Here is a 17,611-nt window from a genome sequence, read left to right as displayed (position 1 = left end):
ACACAACATATCAAAACCTATGGGACGCAGCAAAGAGAGTGCTAAGAGGGAAATTTATTGCCCTAAATGCCTATATCAGAAAGAAGAAAAGGCAAAAATGCAGGAATTAACTGTCCACTTGGAAGAAGTGGAGAAAGAACAGCAAACTAATCCCAAAGCAAGCAAAAGGAAAGAAATAACAAAGATTAGAGCAGAAATAAATGAAATTGAAAACATGAAAACAATAGAGAAAATCAATAAGACCCGAAGTTGGTTCTATGAGAAAATCAATAAGATTGATGGGCCCTTAGCAAGATTGACAAAAAGAAGAAGAGAGAGGCTGCAAATAAATAAGATCAGAAATGGAAGAGGAGACATAACTACTGACCTCACAGAAATAAAGGAGGTAATAACAGGATACTATGAACAACTTTACGCTAATAAATACAACAATTTAGAGGAAATGGACGGGTTCCTGGAAAGACATGAACAACCAGCTTTGACTCAAGAAGACATAGATGACCTCAACAAACCAATCACAAGTAAAGAAATTGAATTAGTCATTCAAAAGCTTCCTAAAAAGAAAAGTCCAGGACCAGACAGCTTCACATCTGAATTCTATCAAACATTCCAGAAAGAATTAGTACCAACTCTCCTCAAACTCTTCAAAAAAATCGAAGCAGAGGGAAAACTACCTAATTCATTCCATGAAGCCAACATCACCCTCATACCAAAACCAGGCAAAGATATTACAAAAAAAGAAAACTACAGGCCAATCTCTCTAATGAATATAGATGCAAAAATCCTCAATAAAATTCTAGCAAATCGTATCCAACAACACATTAAAAGAATTATACATCATGACCAAGTAGGATTCATCCCAGGTATGCAAGGATGGTTCAACATAAGAAAAACAATTAATGTAATACACCATATCAACAAATCAAAGCAGAAAAATCACATGATCATCTCAATTGATGCAGAGAAGGCATTTGACAAGATTCAACATCCTTTCCTGCTGAAAACACTTCAAAGGATAGGAATACAAGGGAACTTCCTTAAAATGATAGAGGGAATATATGAAAAACCCACAGCTAATATCATCCTCAATGGGGAAAAATTGAAAACTTTCCCCCTAAGATCAGGAACAAGACAAGGATGTCCACTATCACCACTATTATTCAACATTGTGTTGGAGGTTCTAGCCAGAGCAATTAGACAAGAACAAGAAATACAAAGCATCAAAATTGGAAAGGAAGAAGTAAAACTATCACTGTTTGCAGATGATATGATACTATACGTCGAAAACCCAGAAAAATCCACAACAAAACTACTAGAGCTAATAAATGAGTACAGCAAAATAGCAGGTTACAAGATCAACATTCAAAAATCTGTAGCATTTCTATACACTAGCAATGAACACGCGGAGGGGGAAATCAAGAAACGAATCCCATTTACAATTGCAACTAAAAGAATAAAATACCTAGGAATAAATTTAACTAAAGAGACAAAAAACCTATATAAAGAAAACTACAAAAAACTGCTAAAAGAAATCACAGAAGACCTAAATAGATGGAAGGGCATACCGTGTTCATGGATTGGAAGACTAAATATAGTTAAGATGTCAATCCTACCTAAATTGATTTACAGATTCAATGCAATACCAATCAAAATCCCAAAAACTATTTTTCAGAAATGGAAAAACCAATAAGCAAATTTATCTGGAAGGGCAGGGTGCCCCGAATTGCTAAAAACATCTTAAGGAAAAAAAACGAAGCTGGAGGTCTTGCACTGCCTGACTTTAAGGCATATTATGAAGCCACAGTGGTCAAAACAGCATGGTATTGGCATAAAGATAGATATATCGACCAATGGAATCGAATAGAGTGCTCAGATATAGACCCTCTCATCTATGGACATTTGATCTTTGATAAGGCAGTCAAGCCAACTCACCTGGGACAGAACAGTCTCTTCAATAAATGGTGCCTAGAGAACTGGATATCCATATGCAAAAGAATGAAAGAAGACCCATATCTCACACCCTACAGAAAAGTTAACTCAAAATGGATCAAAGATCTAAACATTAGGTCTAAGACCATAAAACAGTTAGAGGAAAACGTAGGGAGATATCTTATGAAACTTACAATTGGAGGCGGTTTTATGGACCTTAAACCTAAAGAAAGAGCACTGAAGAAGGAAATAAATAAATGGGAGCTCCTCAAAATTAAACACTTTTGTGCATCAAAGAACTTCATCAAGAAAGTAGAAAGACAGCCTACACAATGGGAAACAATATTTGGAAACGACATATCAGATAAAGGTCTAGTATCCAGAATTTATAAAGAGATTGTTCAACTCAACAACAAAAAGACAGCCAACCCAATTACAAAATGGGAAAAAGACTTGAATAGACACCTCTCAGAGGAGGAAATACAAATGGCCAAAAGGCACATGAAGAGATGCTCAATGTCCCTGGCCATTAGAGAAATGCAAATCAAAACCACAATGAGATATCATCTCACACCCACCAGAATGGCCATTATCAACAAAACAGAAAATGACAAGTGCTGGAGGGGATGCGGTGAAAGAGGCACACTTATCCACTGTTGGTGGGAATGTCAAATGGTGCAACCACTGTGGAAGGCAGTTTGGCGGTTCCTCAAAAAGCTGAATATAGATTTGCCATACGACCCAGCAATACCATTGCTGGGAATCTACTCAAAGGAATTAAGGGCAAAAACTCAAACAGACATTTGCACACCAATGTTTATAGCAGCGTTATTTACAATTGCAAAGAGATGGAAACAGCCAAAATGTCCATCAACAGACGAGTGGCTAAACAAACTGTGGTATATACATACGATGGAATATTATGCAGCTTTAAGATAGGATAAAATTATGAAGCATGTAATAACATGGATGGACCTAGAGAACATTATGCTGAGTGAGTCTAGCCAAAAACTAAAAGACAAATACTGTATGGTCCCAATGATGTGAATCGACATTCGAGAATAAACTTGGAATATGTCATTGGTAACACAGTCCAGCAGGAGTTAGAAACAGGGTAAGATAATGGGTAATTGGAGCTGATGGGATACAGACTGTGCAACAGGACTAGATACAAAAACTCAAAAATGGACAGCACAATAATACCTAATTGTAAAGTAATCATGTTAAAAATATGAGTGAAGCTGCATCCGAAAAAAAAAAAAATTAAATAATAGGGGAACAAATGTTAAAATAGATTTAGTTTGAAATGCTAGTGATCAATGAAAGGGATCAGTAAGGGGTATGGCATGTAAAAATTTTTTTCCTTCTGTTTGTTATATTTTTCTGTTGTCTTTTTATTTCTTTCTCTGAATTGATGCTAATGTTCTGGGAAATGATCATCATGATAAATATGCAACTATGTGATGATATTGTGAATTGCTGAGTGTATGTGTTGGGAATGTTTGTGTTTCTTGTAATTTTTTTTAATTAATAAAAAAAAAATTTTTTTTTTTTAAATTCTCCTTGACTTACAGATGGGTTGGGTTTTGGAAGATCTGCGCTTCTCTAAGACTGGCTTGACAAATACAGAAACCCATGCAGAAAATTTAAGCAGAGTTGGTTAATTTTTACCTCATACCTTTCATTTGACAGCTAATTCCCAAACCTCCTACAAATAGGGATAAAGGAAAATTGAAGAAAACTTCCGATTAACTTCCACCTGCCACTTATTGCAGTATCACCGCAGAGCCCCTCAGGCCCTGGGCACTCAGAGAAAATAAGTTCACAAATAACTGCCAAAGACCATTTTAGAAGTACCGTCCCATAGTCTTATTTAATCACATTTTGCCTTCCCACTGCCCCACTGGAGACTGAGAACTTCCCTCCTGTACCTCACAAGCAAGGAAGCCCCAAACCGGCCCCTGACTTTGCATTGGTTAACCTGAAAGCTCCCCAAATCATCCACATTAATTTGCATCAAGACCCCAAAAAGAGACAAATTCACAGGCCTTGGCACAGACAAGAAAAGCATTTCAGAGTATGTTCATGATCTCTGAATACATTTTGCTTCCCAGCCACTTTCCTTCTGACTACATCAATTCACCCCCCCAAGTTAGGCTTTTATCCCTCAGATTCTGCAGTTTTCAACTGTTAGAGCAGCAGGCTGTCAGAGCTAACAGGGCTTCTCAGGACCCTCTTTCTCTCTTCATATTTTCCTCTATAGCATCTAAAACACACATGCAAGTGAATGTGCGCGGCATGCACACACACACACACCAATGCACACACACACACACACAAACACACATACCTCTCTTACATCTCTCTTCAAGGGCTAGGACCAAAGGGCAAGAAGGGAGGGGGGGGCAGCCAGGACAGGACTGCCCCAGATCAATGGATATTTGAAACTTAAACACATGGCCCTGCACCTACCCTGCATGTGTTAACTACCACATATGTGCCCATAAAGGAGTCCGTTAAACACAAGGGGCCCAAAGAACAGAGCGAGGAAAGGCCATTCCAAGGGATTAAGTAAATAGTCTGAAGTTCTGACCCTCCTCCCCTCCTGGAGCTCGTGCATCTGGGTAAGATAACAGGGCCGCCCTCCCTCCTCCCCCCGCTGAAAACCCTCCCCACCCTGCCTCCCACTCCCCCACCCCAGCCCGGTCTTCCCTCAGGCCTCGCACCTGTGGACCCGGGAACTACAGCAGCCCAGGCCTCCATCCTGGGCCAAACGGCTGTGACCTGCTGCTGCCTCGGCTCTCTCCCTCCTCCGTCCTCCTGCTATCTCTCCGGGCCTCCTCCCCCAGCCTCCTGTCTCTCTTTCTCCTCCTCTCCTTCAGAAGACTAATTCCTGGCTGGCAACCAGACTCTCCAGAACACAATGCCCCTTTTCATTCCACCCAGGCAAAAAGAACCGACCCCTCCCAGCTCTGTCAGTAGAGCACATTCAAAGAGGCAAGAGGATAGGGAAAGAAAAGGCTGGGTCCAGTCCTGCCCTTTGCTGCACCCCCTGTGCCCCCCTCCACCAATGCACACACAGATTCTGCCCTCACCTCCTGTCTGGCCATACCCCTCCCCCTGCACCCAACCCAGCATCTCTGTGGCAGGGAGTGCCTTCTAGGAGAACCCACGTGTGGGCAAGAGCTCAGACAAGGGGCCTTTTGTGTCTTCCCCACCTGCTGCCCTCCTGAACACATTCCATTCTTAAGTGGCAGCTGAAAGAGGAACCTCGTGGGTCGGTACAGGATATTACGAATGCCCTCTCGCACCCCATCCCCATTCAACCCCAGCTTCCTGGACAGGTGTGGTTTCAGGCAGTCCTTCCTACACAGGTGGCCCTAGACTGCGCTTCATTGCACTACCCTCGCCAGACAAAGAGAAGAGGATGCAGTGCCTACCTTGATCCTCTGAAGGAAAGGAAAAGAGAAAAACTCTTGGGCAGAAGTCAGTCTACAGGGGACCGAGTCCCAGCATCCCTCATGCCACCCCCCACAGGCCTGTCCTGATGTTTGCACCAAAGATGAAGCCACTACAGAATCATCTGGGAGGAAGGAACTCATCCAGTATAGAGGAGAAAAAAACTGGGGGGGGGGGGGCGGTGCAAGAGTAGTTCAGTGGTAGAATTCTCGCCCACCGTGCAGGAGACCCAGGTTCAATTCCCATACCATGCACCTCCCAAACAAACAAAGAAATGAAAAACCAAACAAACAAAACTTCAACAAATGGTGCTGCAATAAGGGGATACTACATGGAAAAAGAATGAAATGTGACCCCGCCATACAGCATACCAAAAAAACACAAACAAATAAAGCTGGGAACTGACAACAACTGATCCCTCTGAGATGAGGCTTTGATTTTACCCCCTGTTCCCTGCAACAGTTCTGGAAGAATCAGGTTCCCCCTACCCTCTGTTGGCTCTGGCATTTGACCTAGAGCCAAAAAGGAGCAAAGGCTGCTCACTCCCATCTTCTGTAAACTGGCTTCTGTAGCCCTCCTGCCCAATCCCAGCTGGATCAATAAAAGCCTGGCATAACCACATATCGGTTGCTCTTTGCTATCTACAGAGTACAAGGTCATATCAACCTGGAAATTATTTCTTTGTCCAGTTTAAGAACCAAACTACTATGGATGGCTTTTCTTTTTGTCTGTGGTTTATTCAGTGTCATGTACTCAGCTCCCTATAATGGGAAAAGCCAAGTGGTCAGCTTTGTATGATTTCTGATTTATTTTCACCACCAGGACCTCATGCCCAGGAATAAAGATGATGTTCTTGAAGACTTCAGTTGCAGGAGGAAAATCAAGCTCCCTTTCCAACCCCAACAAACTGCAGACAAGCACATTCCATTCAGAGTCAATAATTTCAGGTCTTTGCACGGAGACACTTTTACACCATTCTCTCTGCTTTCCCACCTGGGAGGGAACTGCTGACATTCTTGGCTCCCTCTCCCTGTTCTGGCAAGGATCTGGAAAGGGACTTTCTCCCTTCTTTTCACCACTTACTCATTCCCGCGGGAAGAGGAACACCCCATCTGGCCCATTGGTCCATGTTTTCTGGTAGTATCACCATGCTCCACTTCCGCGTCTTCTCGGAGCACCTGCATTCAGGGGCAGCAGCTCTTCTGGACTTTCATCTCTTACACTTAGGCAGAGTGACTTTGCCTCCTCTTCCCATCCCCATGGAATAAGCACCTGGGGCAGGATCCAGGACCTCACCTTGGTCCCTACATGTGTGTAGGACAAGACTGTGAACTTGACACTGACCCTCAGCTGGCCCAACTCTCCGCATGGACCCTTATGAGCATGTAATTGCCAAGGCCTAGACCTAGCCATGGCCTCCTGTCCACATTGTACCTGAGACCCTGTGCTGAGGGCTCTAGGGTGTTTGCAAGGGACAATGAAATTGACACTTGCTTTCCATTCAACTACAGCTCTCTGCATTTTATCCTGGAGATAGATAGCCGTGAGTCTTAGCCATCAAATTGTCTTCCACCCAGGAAATTATGGTCAGCAAAAGCCAGGGACCTATCCCTCACAGGTCTGGTCAAACAGTACCCAGTCAGGGCTCACTACATAATTTGTGAGGCCCCTTGTTCAAAACACAAGGGGAAAAGTAGCATTAGTGATGCTAAAGCAGAAAGTTTTTCCTTTCTTCCATGGACACTCTCCCTTGACTTGTCAGGTCATGGTTTTTCAATTTGCTATTTTAAGTCATTCTAAATAAAATTAAAAGTTTAAGTGTGTTATAGAAGTTATGTCATAAGCAGCATACTATATGCAAATGGGGAGACAAGAAAAGGCAGCAGATGACTGCTTTACATGTGCCCTCTGCTCATGCTCATTCTCCATTATCCCAACAGACTTTACTTACAAAGCCACAGTTCAAAGTTAAAATTATTAAGAATTTCAAGAGAGCATCAGCAGGGCACTGAACCACCTTTAAGGCCCTTCTGAGGGCTTGGAGAGACTGCACAGGTCACACAGCCATGGAACTGGCCCAGCCTTAGAGAAGAGAATTGGGATGGGCTGAACATTTATGAAGAAGAATTAGGGAGATTTAAAAAAAAGTCCTCAGTGGGGTGCCAAAAACAAGTGGGACAGGGGCAGACTTGGGCACTCTTACTCTCATCATCCTTTTCGATTTAATGCTGTGCTACGTTGGTAGTTGATTGTCTGAACTCTCCAGGGATCCCAGATTTTCAGGGTTGATACTTTAAAGATCCCTCTTAGTTCTGGGTGCTGCCCCCACTCATCCTTCACCCTCAGGAACCCTAGGAGCTTGGTGGCCACCAGTGGGTGAGCCTTTCCTTCAGGGCTTTTGGGAGGAAACCCAGAATAAGAATGGAGAAGGCTTTCTGTGGGTACTTTGATCTTTCACCCCCACACTCCTTCTCTCTGGTCTAAGAACTCCCCCTTGAACTGGCTTTAGAAGCAAACATTTAGACAAAGCATAAAACTTTACTCACCTTTCCTTCCTGAGTTACCCTGGCTCAGGGGCTTATCTGTGACCGAACCTTGGGTGAGAAGGGAAATAAAAACATAGACATTCAGAATGCATTGTGCTTGGTTTCTTTCAAAGAGCTGGCAAGGCCTGAGATTCTGAGCATATGGTTAGGCATACATGCATTGTATACACATCAAGGGACATTATAAACAGAGTTAGTACATGCATATATGTCAAGGGAGGTTTGTTTAACTTCAATGTCACTGATAGCCCAGCACTGTTGAAATGACCCGTGATTTCCAACTTCTCTGGAAATCATCTGGACCAGACAGATTTTTATAAAATTCCACATCCATGAGACTTCCACATCGAACATCCCAATAGCCATCCTTCACCTCCGCTCTCCCATCTGCACCACTTCCTATCAAGTCCATATTCTGAGCCATATGCCAGTCAGCAGGGCCAAATGAAAAGAACCTCCCTCCTACCGCAATGATTGACGTCCCTTGCTAGTTAGGGCAGGAAATCGGCAATTTTCCATCTGCATTAAGTAGAAAACCATTGGCCCGATTGTACTGAATGGGCCAAAACTGTCTGAGGCATGGAAACAATTTTCGAGACACAGCCTGTTCCTTGAGGAGTAAGTATCAGGGGTGTGGGGCCAAAGGCTTTGTCCTGCAAATGCTGGGATGCCATGTACACCCCGTCCTGCAGTCCTGCCCCTGTAGCACCTGCACTCTCTGTGAAGCCCAACCCCAACATGCCAAGCATAGCATCCACAGAAGGCCATCTGTGCAGCCCCACCCCCAAAAGAATCTTTCCTTTCCTAATCCATATGACACCTCTTCTCCATACACGAGTTTTGTGAGAAGTCCGTTATGTTACCCTGCATGACTTGTTTCTAGTGTATCTGTTTGCTTTAAATGAAACTTTCCAGGTTATCTGTAAGGACGGCTAATTCCTCCCTCTCCCCACCCCAGCCCCAGTTAAGGTTTCAGTTTCCTTGTAAACCACAAATAAAGTAAACTTTCCTATTTGGTCTGCAAGTTTTGATCTCCTAATGTAGATACTTACTGCCCTTTCCACTTACTTTTATATAGCAGAGCCAGTAGAAAAATGAATAAATTTTGTAAAAGAAAAAGTTAGGAGAGCAGAACTGCAAGCCTTTGGAATCTCCCATACATTTTAGCACTTTGCTTGCACTTAAAAGCTAAAAATAAGTAAATTAAAACCATGCACACAGATACAGAGAAATACAAAGCCATTGGGCGGGGGAGGGGGATAGTCCTTTTCAAATGAGGTCTTGGCCACATAATAAATTAAAGGAGTGGCTCAAGTCCCTAACTGTCTCACTGGAAGCAGAAGTGTGGGGCTTCTGTAAATTAATAATCCACAATCCCACAAAATTGACCAAGGGGGGAGTTTTGCTTGGTAGGTATAAAGTGTTTTCAAATAAAGGTTAATTTTTTAAAATTACCTAAGAGGAAATTTTCTCTCTATTTATAAGGTTGGGAAGAGAAAGCACTTAATTTTCGCTTTGGACCAGCCCAGTGGATCACTACAGAGCAGTGGTTCCCTAATTTCTCTAAATCATTAGAACCACCTGAAAAGCTTTATAAAAACAGGATGCAGGTCTCACTCTAGATCTACTTGATCAGAATATATAGGGAAGAACCTTGACATTCAGGTTCTTTTTAATTTAGTGCCATCAGTGTCAAATGTTGATCAGGCAGATTTAAAGGCAACTTTTATAAAAGTTTTCCATTCCTCTACACCATGTTGTCCAGGAATGGCAAATACGTGGCACACAGGCTGCAACTCTCCTCTCCTGTTCCCAGGACAGACATCACTAATTGATCACCAGAGTCTTTGAGGTTAAACTCAGATGTGGCCTCAAAATCCATCTTGACAAAGCACTCCAAGGACAACTAGCAATGAGAGTCAGCAAACCGATATGCTTTCCCAATTTTAGGAACTGCAGCCAGTGCAACCTCAAAATAAATATACATGCGTACATTCTGAACCTCATTATCCAGCCTGCTGCAGAGCAAGAGTGTTTGAGTGGAATCTTCCTGGCCTGGAAGAGGGTTCACAACCCCCAACCTTTCAAAGGTTTCCCAATGAGATGCAAGAGACCAACCAAGGAGTCGCTCTCCAACCCTTTTCATTCTTCCCACCCCTCCCTACGGTACCTGAACATACAGGAGTTTTATTCTGCACAGAAGAGCCACTGATGGGTTTCCCATCTGGGGTGACACACCAGCAGTACCCCGTGTAAGTATGGCACTGCACCTGTTCAAGGAAGGGGGAAGGGGAAGAGAACCATAAGTGTTGGTCACAATGTTTCAAGAGTCATCTCATACCCCTTTCAAACAATTGTCAATTTGATGGAAAAGCTGGATGGCCTCTCACTCAGCATGGCTTCACAGTGTCCACTGCAGGTGGGCTGGGAAGTCAACATCATTTATTATGTGTTTGCTATGTGACACCTGTGCACAACCACAGCAATTTATCTACTTCTTTCTTGTGACTCTTAATGCATAATGTATTTTAGCAACCTGAGATACCCACTGTGTGATTTTTCTGTGATGGTTCTCACCAATACCAGCATATTTTTCCCAAATCATTGGCTTATACACCCATCCAACTATACAGAATTTTGATCCGTAAACTTATTTGGCAAGCACAAGGTAGAATGCCACCACTGTAGATTGATATGACCCTTCTACCCCCAAAATATAACATCATCAGTGACATTTTTAACAAATAGAGAAAGGAGGTAAGCTTTCCTTCTACTGCTAGTTTCTTCCCGCATCCGTTCATATACTCAACCTGCCTGTTGATCCCATGGCTCTCTTGAGTTACGGTTAAGGCAAATCAAGGTCACTTGCATCTACAGGTTCAATTTCTAGATGTCCTGCTGTACTACTGCTGGATCTTTCCCAAGCCACTACCTCCATGACCAGGTTTACCATGCTTGCAGATACTGAATGAAACAAAGGCTTTTTGCACCATTCAGAGTAACTCTTCTTTCATCTTCCGATAGCTGTCACCCTACCCATCTCCTCCCATCCCACCCCCACCATCCTCTTCCCATCTGTATTCTACACTGTGGCTGCACGGAGCTCCTAAACACAACTTGGGACATTACTCCCACAGTTAAAACCCCTCCGTGATTCTCCTTTGGACTCAGGACAGAACTTAAAATCATGAGCATGGCACACAAGGCCTTCATCTATCCCAAGTGTTTCCAGCTCTCATCCCACAGTCTCATCTATACCCCATGTCACCATCCACACCTTCCCTCCCAGCCATAATGAACCATTTGAAGTTCTCAAATGTACACTAGCTTCTCATGATTCTGGACCTCTGTTTGCTTCTTCTATTCAATTTGTCTGGAATAACATTCCCCAGTCCACCCCACCCCAAAATATATGTTCAAGTCCCAACCCCTGGAGCCTAAGAAGGGTACCTTACTTGGAAATAGGGTCATTGCAGATGGAATTAGTTAAGATGAGGTCATACTGGAATTGGTGAGAACTTAATCCAATATGACTGGTGTTCTTATAAGAAGAGGAGAAATGTCTCAGAGAGAGACGCATTGGAAATAAAGTCATGTTAGAATGGAGGTTCCCATGGAACACAAGGACTTCCAGCTACCACCAGAAACTAGGAAAAGGCACTTCCTTAGCACCATAGGAGAGAGCATGGCCCCTACCAACATCTTGATTTCAGACTTCTAGGCTTCTTCTCTCCTTCCTTAGCACCACGGGAGAGAGTATGGCCCCTACCGAGAACTTGATTTCAGACTTCTAGGCTCCAAACTATAAAAGAATAAATTTCTGTTGCTTTAAGCCACCAAGTATGTAGTCATTTGCTATGGCAGCTCTAAGAAACTAACATACTACTCTTAATCCAATTGTATTCCCAATCTCCTTCATGATATACTTTTTTTCTCAAAGCAGTTCTAGCCTCCCCACCTTACCTCCCTCCTTCTTCTGATCCTCCAAATACCCCGCATTCCCCAAATTCAGAGCCCTTGGAACAGTGAGCAATCACTATTGATGTTTCTAGTCCATCGTAGCCCTCTAGACTCTGACCTCCCTAAGGCAAGGACTACAAGTTATTTCTTCATTCCCTAACATCTAACATAATGCCTGCCGTTTATTATAGATAACCGATTAGTTGGAGAAATGTATTAATTAGAATATTTCCTCAATTCTTGGTCTCCATCAATTCTACATGGCAATATAAATTTTGATAGCCCACCACATTAAATGCAGACCTCAACTGCAATATGTATGTCAATTACAAAGAAATTAAAGTGTGAAAAAAAATTGTCTCTTGGAATCATGAACTCATTGGAATACAGGATAGACAATAATAACATACAAATTGATTGGTGAGGTATAGAAGGGGCGTGCAGTTGAAACTCAGCTCTAAAACCCTGAGTGGAATCCAGAAGTCATCAGTAAGGCAGAAAAGCTATAGAAGGGCTTTTGCTTTTTTGCGGGAACCAAATACCACAGTTTTCCCCAAAACAAGTGATTTCCCAATGGAATCAGCCACAGAAATCAAGATAAGAACAAGGTGGAGGACATATTCTTACCAGATTGATGACTGCTTGTGTAAGTGAGGCATTGACCTCTACTGTCAATGCAAGGAAACTAGATTCATTGTAAGACAATACCTTTACCCAGTTCCATATTCCACTCCCTCCTCACCTCACGGAAACAATCTATAAACGCCATGGCCATGGTTGCCACCCCAGCTGCTCACCCAAGAACAATGTCTGGGTATTTCCATGGCACTTAATGGAATGGATGGATTCATAGATGAAAAGTAGAGAAGATCCAAAGTTCCTCAAAGGGAATGTTGGAAGCACAGCTTGGCCAGGAATAGAACACGGTTGTTCTGGTTCCAAATCCAGATTCAGAGTCTAATACCAAACAGCAGCTTCAAAGAAGCTGAACCCAGGGCCCAGGGACCTAGAAGGTTAGGTGATTGCTACCTTCTGAGGAGGCTTAGTCACAGAGTAGAAAGCAAGCCAGGCAGACTTGGGTTTGAGTCTCAGTTCAACTAGTTACAAACAAGGGTCTTTGAGCCCTGTTATGGATTGGACTGTATCTCCAAAAAAAATATGCTCAAGTCCTAACCCCTGATCCCATGAATATGACCTTATTTAGAAATAGGATCATTTCAGATGGGATTAGTTAAGTTAAAATGAGATCATACTGGAGTGGCAAGGGTCCTTAATCCAATGTGACTTATACAAAGGGGAAAAGAGACAGACAGACACAGGGAGAATGCCATGTGTCGAATGAGGCAGAGGTTAAAGCCCAAGAATTGCTGACAAGGGAGAATTCTCCCGACACATTTTAGATTTCTAGTCCCCAGAACTGTGCGACAATAAATTTTTGTTGTTTTAAGCCACCCAGTTTGTGACACTTTGTTGGGGCAACCCTGAGAAACTAAGACCAGCCCCGTCTATAACATGGGAATAACGATGCCAAATCTGGAGGGCTTTCATGAGCAAAACAGATAATGTCAGTCCAGCATCTGGCACAGCGTGAAGGCTGGAAAACCCATGGGGACTGCTTGGATTGATTGCTTTCAGCTGTGTAAGAAACACCTGGCACGCTGCCTCCTCACTGGCCAGAGATCCCCCAGTAGCCTCAGGAGGCTTAAGTGGGAAACTCTGCTGGAAACTTGGAGTTGACCCCTTTGGATTCTATCAGCCCTGCAGGGAACAGTTCCTAGAGATGATTCCTCGCCAGTGGCTGGCATTTTAACTGGGCCTGGCTGGCTGCTTTCTCCTCCTTGGCTAGTAACCACCTCTGGGGAAACCTGTCCCAGGGGCTGGGTGGCTGCGCTGACTCACTCTCAGGTACCTTGACTGGCACCCGTGGCCAAAGTGGGTGTCCCGCCCCAGGAGAACTGCACCACCAAGACCAGGGCCCGAGGCCATGCCTCTGTCTCAGAGTTGCTTTGCCTTAGTTGGGCACGTACAGTCCTGAAAACAGACTGAATTGAAAGCCCCCTCCTACTGACATGCTGAGTCCCAGCCAAGGCTACTGAGAACAGAACTAAATGTATGCCTAAGAGACCAAGCGCAAAGCTTTGTGACCTCTGAGTTCAGCCTACCCAAGGGCCACACTCTCACTGAGTGCGCCCATTATATCCCTGTGAGCACCTGTACACTCCTCCCAGCCCCCAGTCAAGCCCACAGGTCCAAACACAGCTACTTCCTCCCCAGGGCCCCCAGCATTTTTCTCAGACCAGGCCCCAAGGAACAGATTCAGATTACAAAACTCTCCAGCTGGGGGGTGCTTCCAAGTCCTATAAAACTGAAATCGATTGAGGAATTTTTTGCCGTGTTCTTTGAGGCCTGGGGTACACAGCAATGGGCATACCTACTCCCAGGTGTGCTGTGGAGGAGGGAGAGAGGCAGCTGTGAGCAAAAGAAGGTGCATGAGACCCAAGCGAGGTCTCGGACTGCAGGAACTCAGGGAAGTAGCCAAGCAAAATCAATTCCCCTCGCTGAAGGACCCCAGCCCGGTGAATGAGCACTTGACGTTAAATTGAGAAGTTGCTTCCAAGTTGTCTTGAAGAGTTTTCAAGATGTTTTCTTGAAGAAAAAGAAGTTACATCAGGATATAAAGTCGTGGTTGTGGAGTCAGACGGCTGGAGTCAGACTGCAGTGCACCTTCCTTAACTTCCTGGTTCCACCACTTACCTCGCTATGCAACCCTCAAATGGTTCTTAACCAAACCAAGTCTCAGGCTTTCTGCAACTATTTTTAGAGGGGAGATAATAATACCTACATCACTTGGTTGTTGGAAGGGCTAAATTAAATAGTGTAAATAAAAAATTTAACTCACATAGTAAGTACTCAATCTTAGCCATTTATTTTTATTATCATGTTGATTTTAGCAAACTATGGGTATACTCAAAAAGGGCAAAGCCAAGCTTCTCTGATGGGGACCAGGAAACACCCTATTTTGGCAATCCTTAGGGGTACAGCAGTCTGAAATCAGCAAAATGTTTGAAAACATTTGGGTGAAGAAAGGGGAAGTTTATTTTCAAAATAAACCATTCTATTACTCTCATAGCAGTATAGTAAAGCTTCTTGCAGAAAAGCTGCTGGAATTAAATTCTATACAATTGATGGTTTATATATACATGATCAAGATTTAAATCTGATCTCATTTAGCTTCCTCCCCTACAAATGTATTTGTTCTTTTAAATTAACAAGTAATCCCACTTGTTCCTCTGAGAGTCTCAAGTTAATCAACTCCCAGACAATCTATAAGAAAATATGGCCAAGAAGGATTAACAAGTTAATTGACCATTTCTAGTTTTTTCCTGGCAGTTCTCAAAACTCAGGGTTGTTCCAGCCCTAAAAGTACAGATACAAACCATGGAATTTGCTCCTATTCTTTAGTCAGGTTTGGCCAAGAAGCACCAAGATGTAGAAAGAAAAACATGCCTTTCAAGTTAAAAGATCTGGATTTAGATACCAGCTTCACCACTAGCTGTGTGACCTTGGCAAAGTCACTTGATCTCTCTAAGCTGATCTAGGAAATAGGACTAATGATTTCCAGCTTGAAGGTTATTGAGAAAGCAAAACAAGACAAGATAGGTAAATCATCTAAAACAGTGTCCAGTATAGAGTTGGGCTAGCACAACCTGGTTTAGTCCTCTTCCCCTCTTTTGCAAGAAAGATGTAGACCATAGCTTCAAAGCGCTGCTATTCTTACTGGTTTAGACACTGGCTCCTGCTCTATGCTGAATCTAGGGAGGACTGTCTGTTGGGGAATGAGGGATTGGTCCTTTTAGAGCATTTAACCTTATCTTCCAGAATTGAATGGAGGGGATGCAGGGAAGAAGATAATCCTTCAATTTCAAGTCCTCCTAAGCATACAAGTCTTCACTGACTACATTTTTTAACGAGTTGAAGGTGTGACACGGCTGCCATGGGACATTAGTTAGAAGTGTTATGTTCAGAATAGGAGACAGTCCCATTCTTCCCTGGGCTGCTATAACCACATCTGAAATATTATGTCCAATTTGGGGAAAGTCACTTATAAGAGGGGCCTTGGCAAGTTGGATTCAGAGAAAAGAAGCCAGGATGATAAAGATACATACAGCTATAGAATATGGGAAAGAGGAAGAGAACTAAGGACTTTGCCAGGGCACAAACAAATATTTGATGGCTCAAGTAAAGGATTTTGCAAGGACATAATGGTGATAATGGTTTCTATCTTCAATTTTTTCTATAGAAAGTGGGATTTCCATGGATACTTTAAGCCCCATAGACTCATCCACTGGAAATTATGGGAAGATACCTTCAAAGTCAATGTAAAGATGGACTTTCCAATTACATTGCCCCAAAATGCATTATGTATTTTTTTCATGGCAAAAGAGCAAGCTTCCCGTCTTTAGTGGTAAGCAAACAGAAGGTAAATGACTACTTGGGGAGAGACTGTAGGTGCAGCCTGAGTACTGGATTGGGGTAGAGTAGAGAAAGGAAGGAAGAAATGGACCAGATACTTCTGAGGTCCCCTTTTACCCTGAAGTCTGTGATTCTAAAACCCCATTCTAAGGTGAAAACTTATAAACTAGTATCTAATTATCAGTGTTAAGACCACTATTTCAGGTATATGACAAAGAATATTGATTGCATTTTCCAAAAAGTTTGAAAGTCCCCCATCCACAAAGATATTTTTTTAAACTTGATGATTAGGGCCTCTGTGGCCCGGCCGGAGGCCCAAGGAACTTTATTATCTTGCCCCTTTCCCCGCTGTTTGGTACCCAGAGTAGCCAGGACTTTGCAAGCAGCAAATATGGCACCTCTTGTTCATTTACTTTTATTTCCAATGGGCGGTGTGATATCATATAATTTTTGTATTTAAGGAATGCTCAATAAGAAAGTCCCTCTTATCTAGAGCTTTGTTCAGATCAGAAGAGTAAAAATCTGGCTGATGGTGGGACAATGAGGCCTGCAAGAATGGCAGCTCTTTCCTGCTTCCTAGCTCACATTTTATTTTAATCACCCCTGGCATGTTATATGCACCACACAGTGGAGTGGCAATAGTCTCATATCTAGAAGGTTCCTGATAAATGTTTGCTACGAACCTATTGTGTGCCTCTTCACCCAACTAACATTAGCTACTGTCTCATAAAGCCCTAAAAAACATGGTGGTTACCTTCTCGGAGGTCATCAGCCTGGCTTCCTTCCCAGTGCAGGAGTACCCACCCCTCTATGGTACCCTTGCTGGACGTCCACGCAGTGCTTGCTCACTCTTGGGATGAAAAGCCCTCTTTGAGTCCAACATTCTGTCTTTGGATCGCTCTACATGTAAAAAGTTCTCACCTATTTTGAGTCAAAATCTGAGTATTTATTTTATTCACTGATCCTGCGTTGGCTCTGTGGGACTACACAGGCTAAAACTGCCCACAGAGACAAGATTTGAAGATGACTCTCTTCTTTCCGTTTGGTCATATTTTCATCCATCCTTTGGCTCTTCTCAAATCCAAATCAAACACCTCTGGCTCCAAAATATTCCTCATGTGACATAATTTTCAGACTTTCTTTCATGTGAGTCACCCTTCTGGAAACACTTCAGTTTGGCAACGTCTCTTTAAAAGATGGCAAATGTCCTCTAGAGAGGCACTATAAAGTAGTGTTAGCAACAA

General features: G+C 43.1%; 1 protein-coding gene across 4 annotated transcripts in view; it reads right to left on the bottom strand.

The window, feature by feature from the left end:
* SMOC1 (SPARC related modular calcium binding 1) overlaps window positions 1-17,611 on the bottom strand; it is a 154,623-nt gene that overhangs the window by 52,840 nt on the left and 84,172 nt on the right. For all 4 annotated transcript variants that reach the window (XM_077122856.1, XM_077122859.1, XM_077122860.1 and 1 more), the window contains exons 4-5: window positions 10,105-10,204; window positions 7,935-7,982 (exon numbers count right to left, since the gene is read on the bottom strand). In XM_077122856.1, the coding sequence (XP_076978971.1) occupies window positions 7,935-7,982; window positions 10,105-10,204 (148 nt within the window). The remainder of the gene's footprint in view (window positions 1-7,934; window positions 7,983-10,104; window positions 10,205-17,611) is intronic.

This window comes from Tamandua tetradactyla, chromosome 12, assembly GCF_023851605.1.
Source record: "Tamandua tetradactyla isolate mTamTet1 chromosome 12, mTamTet1.pri, whole genome shotgun sequence".
Taxonomy (NCBI): domain Eukaryota; kingdom Metazoa; phylum Chordata; class Mammalia; order Pilosa; family Myrmecophagidae; genus Tamandua; species Tamandua tetradactyla.
Note: the sequence above shows the minus strand (reverse complement) of the source record. Positions and strands in the feature narration are given on the sequence as shown.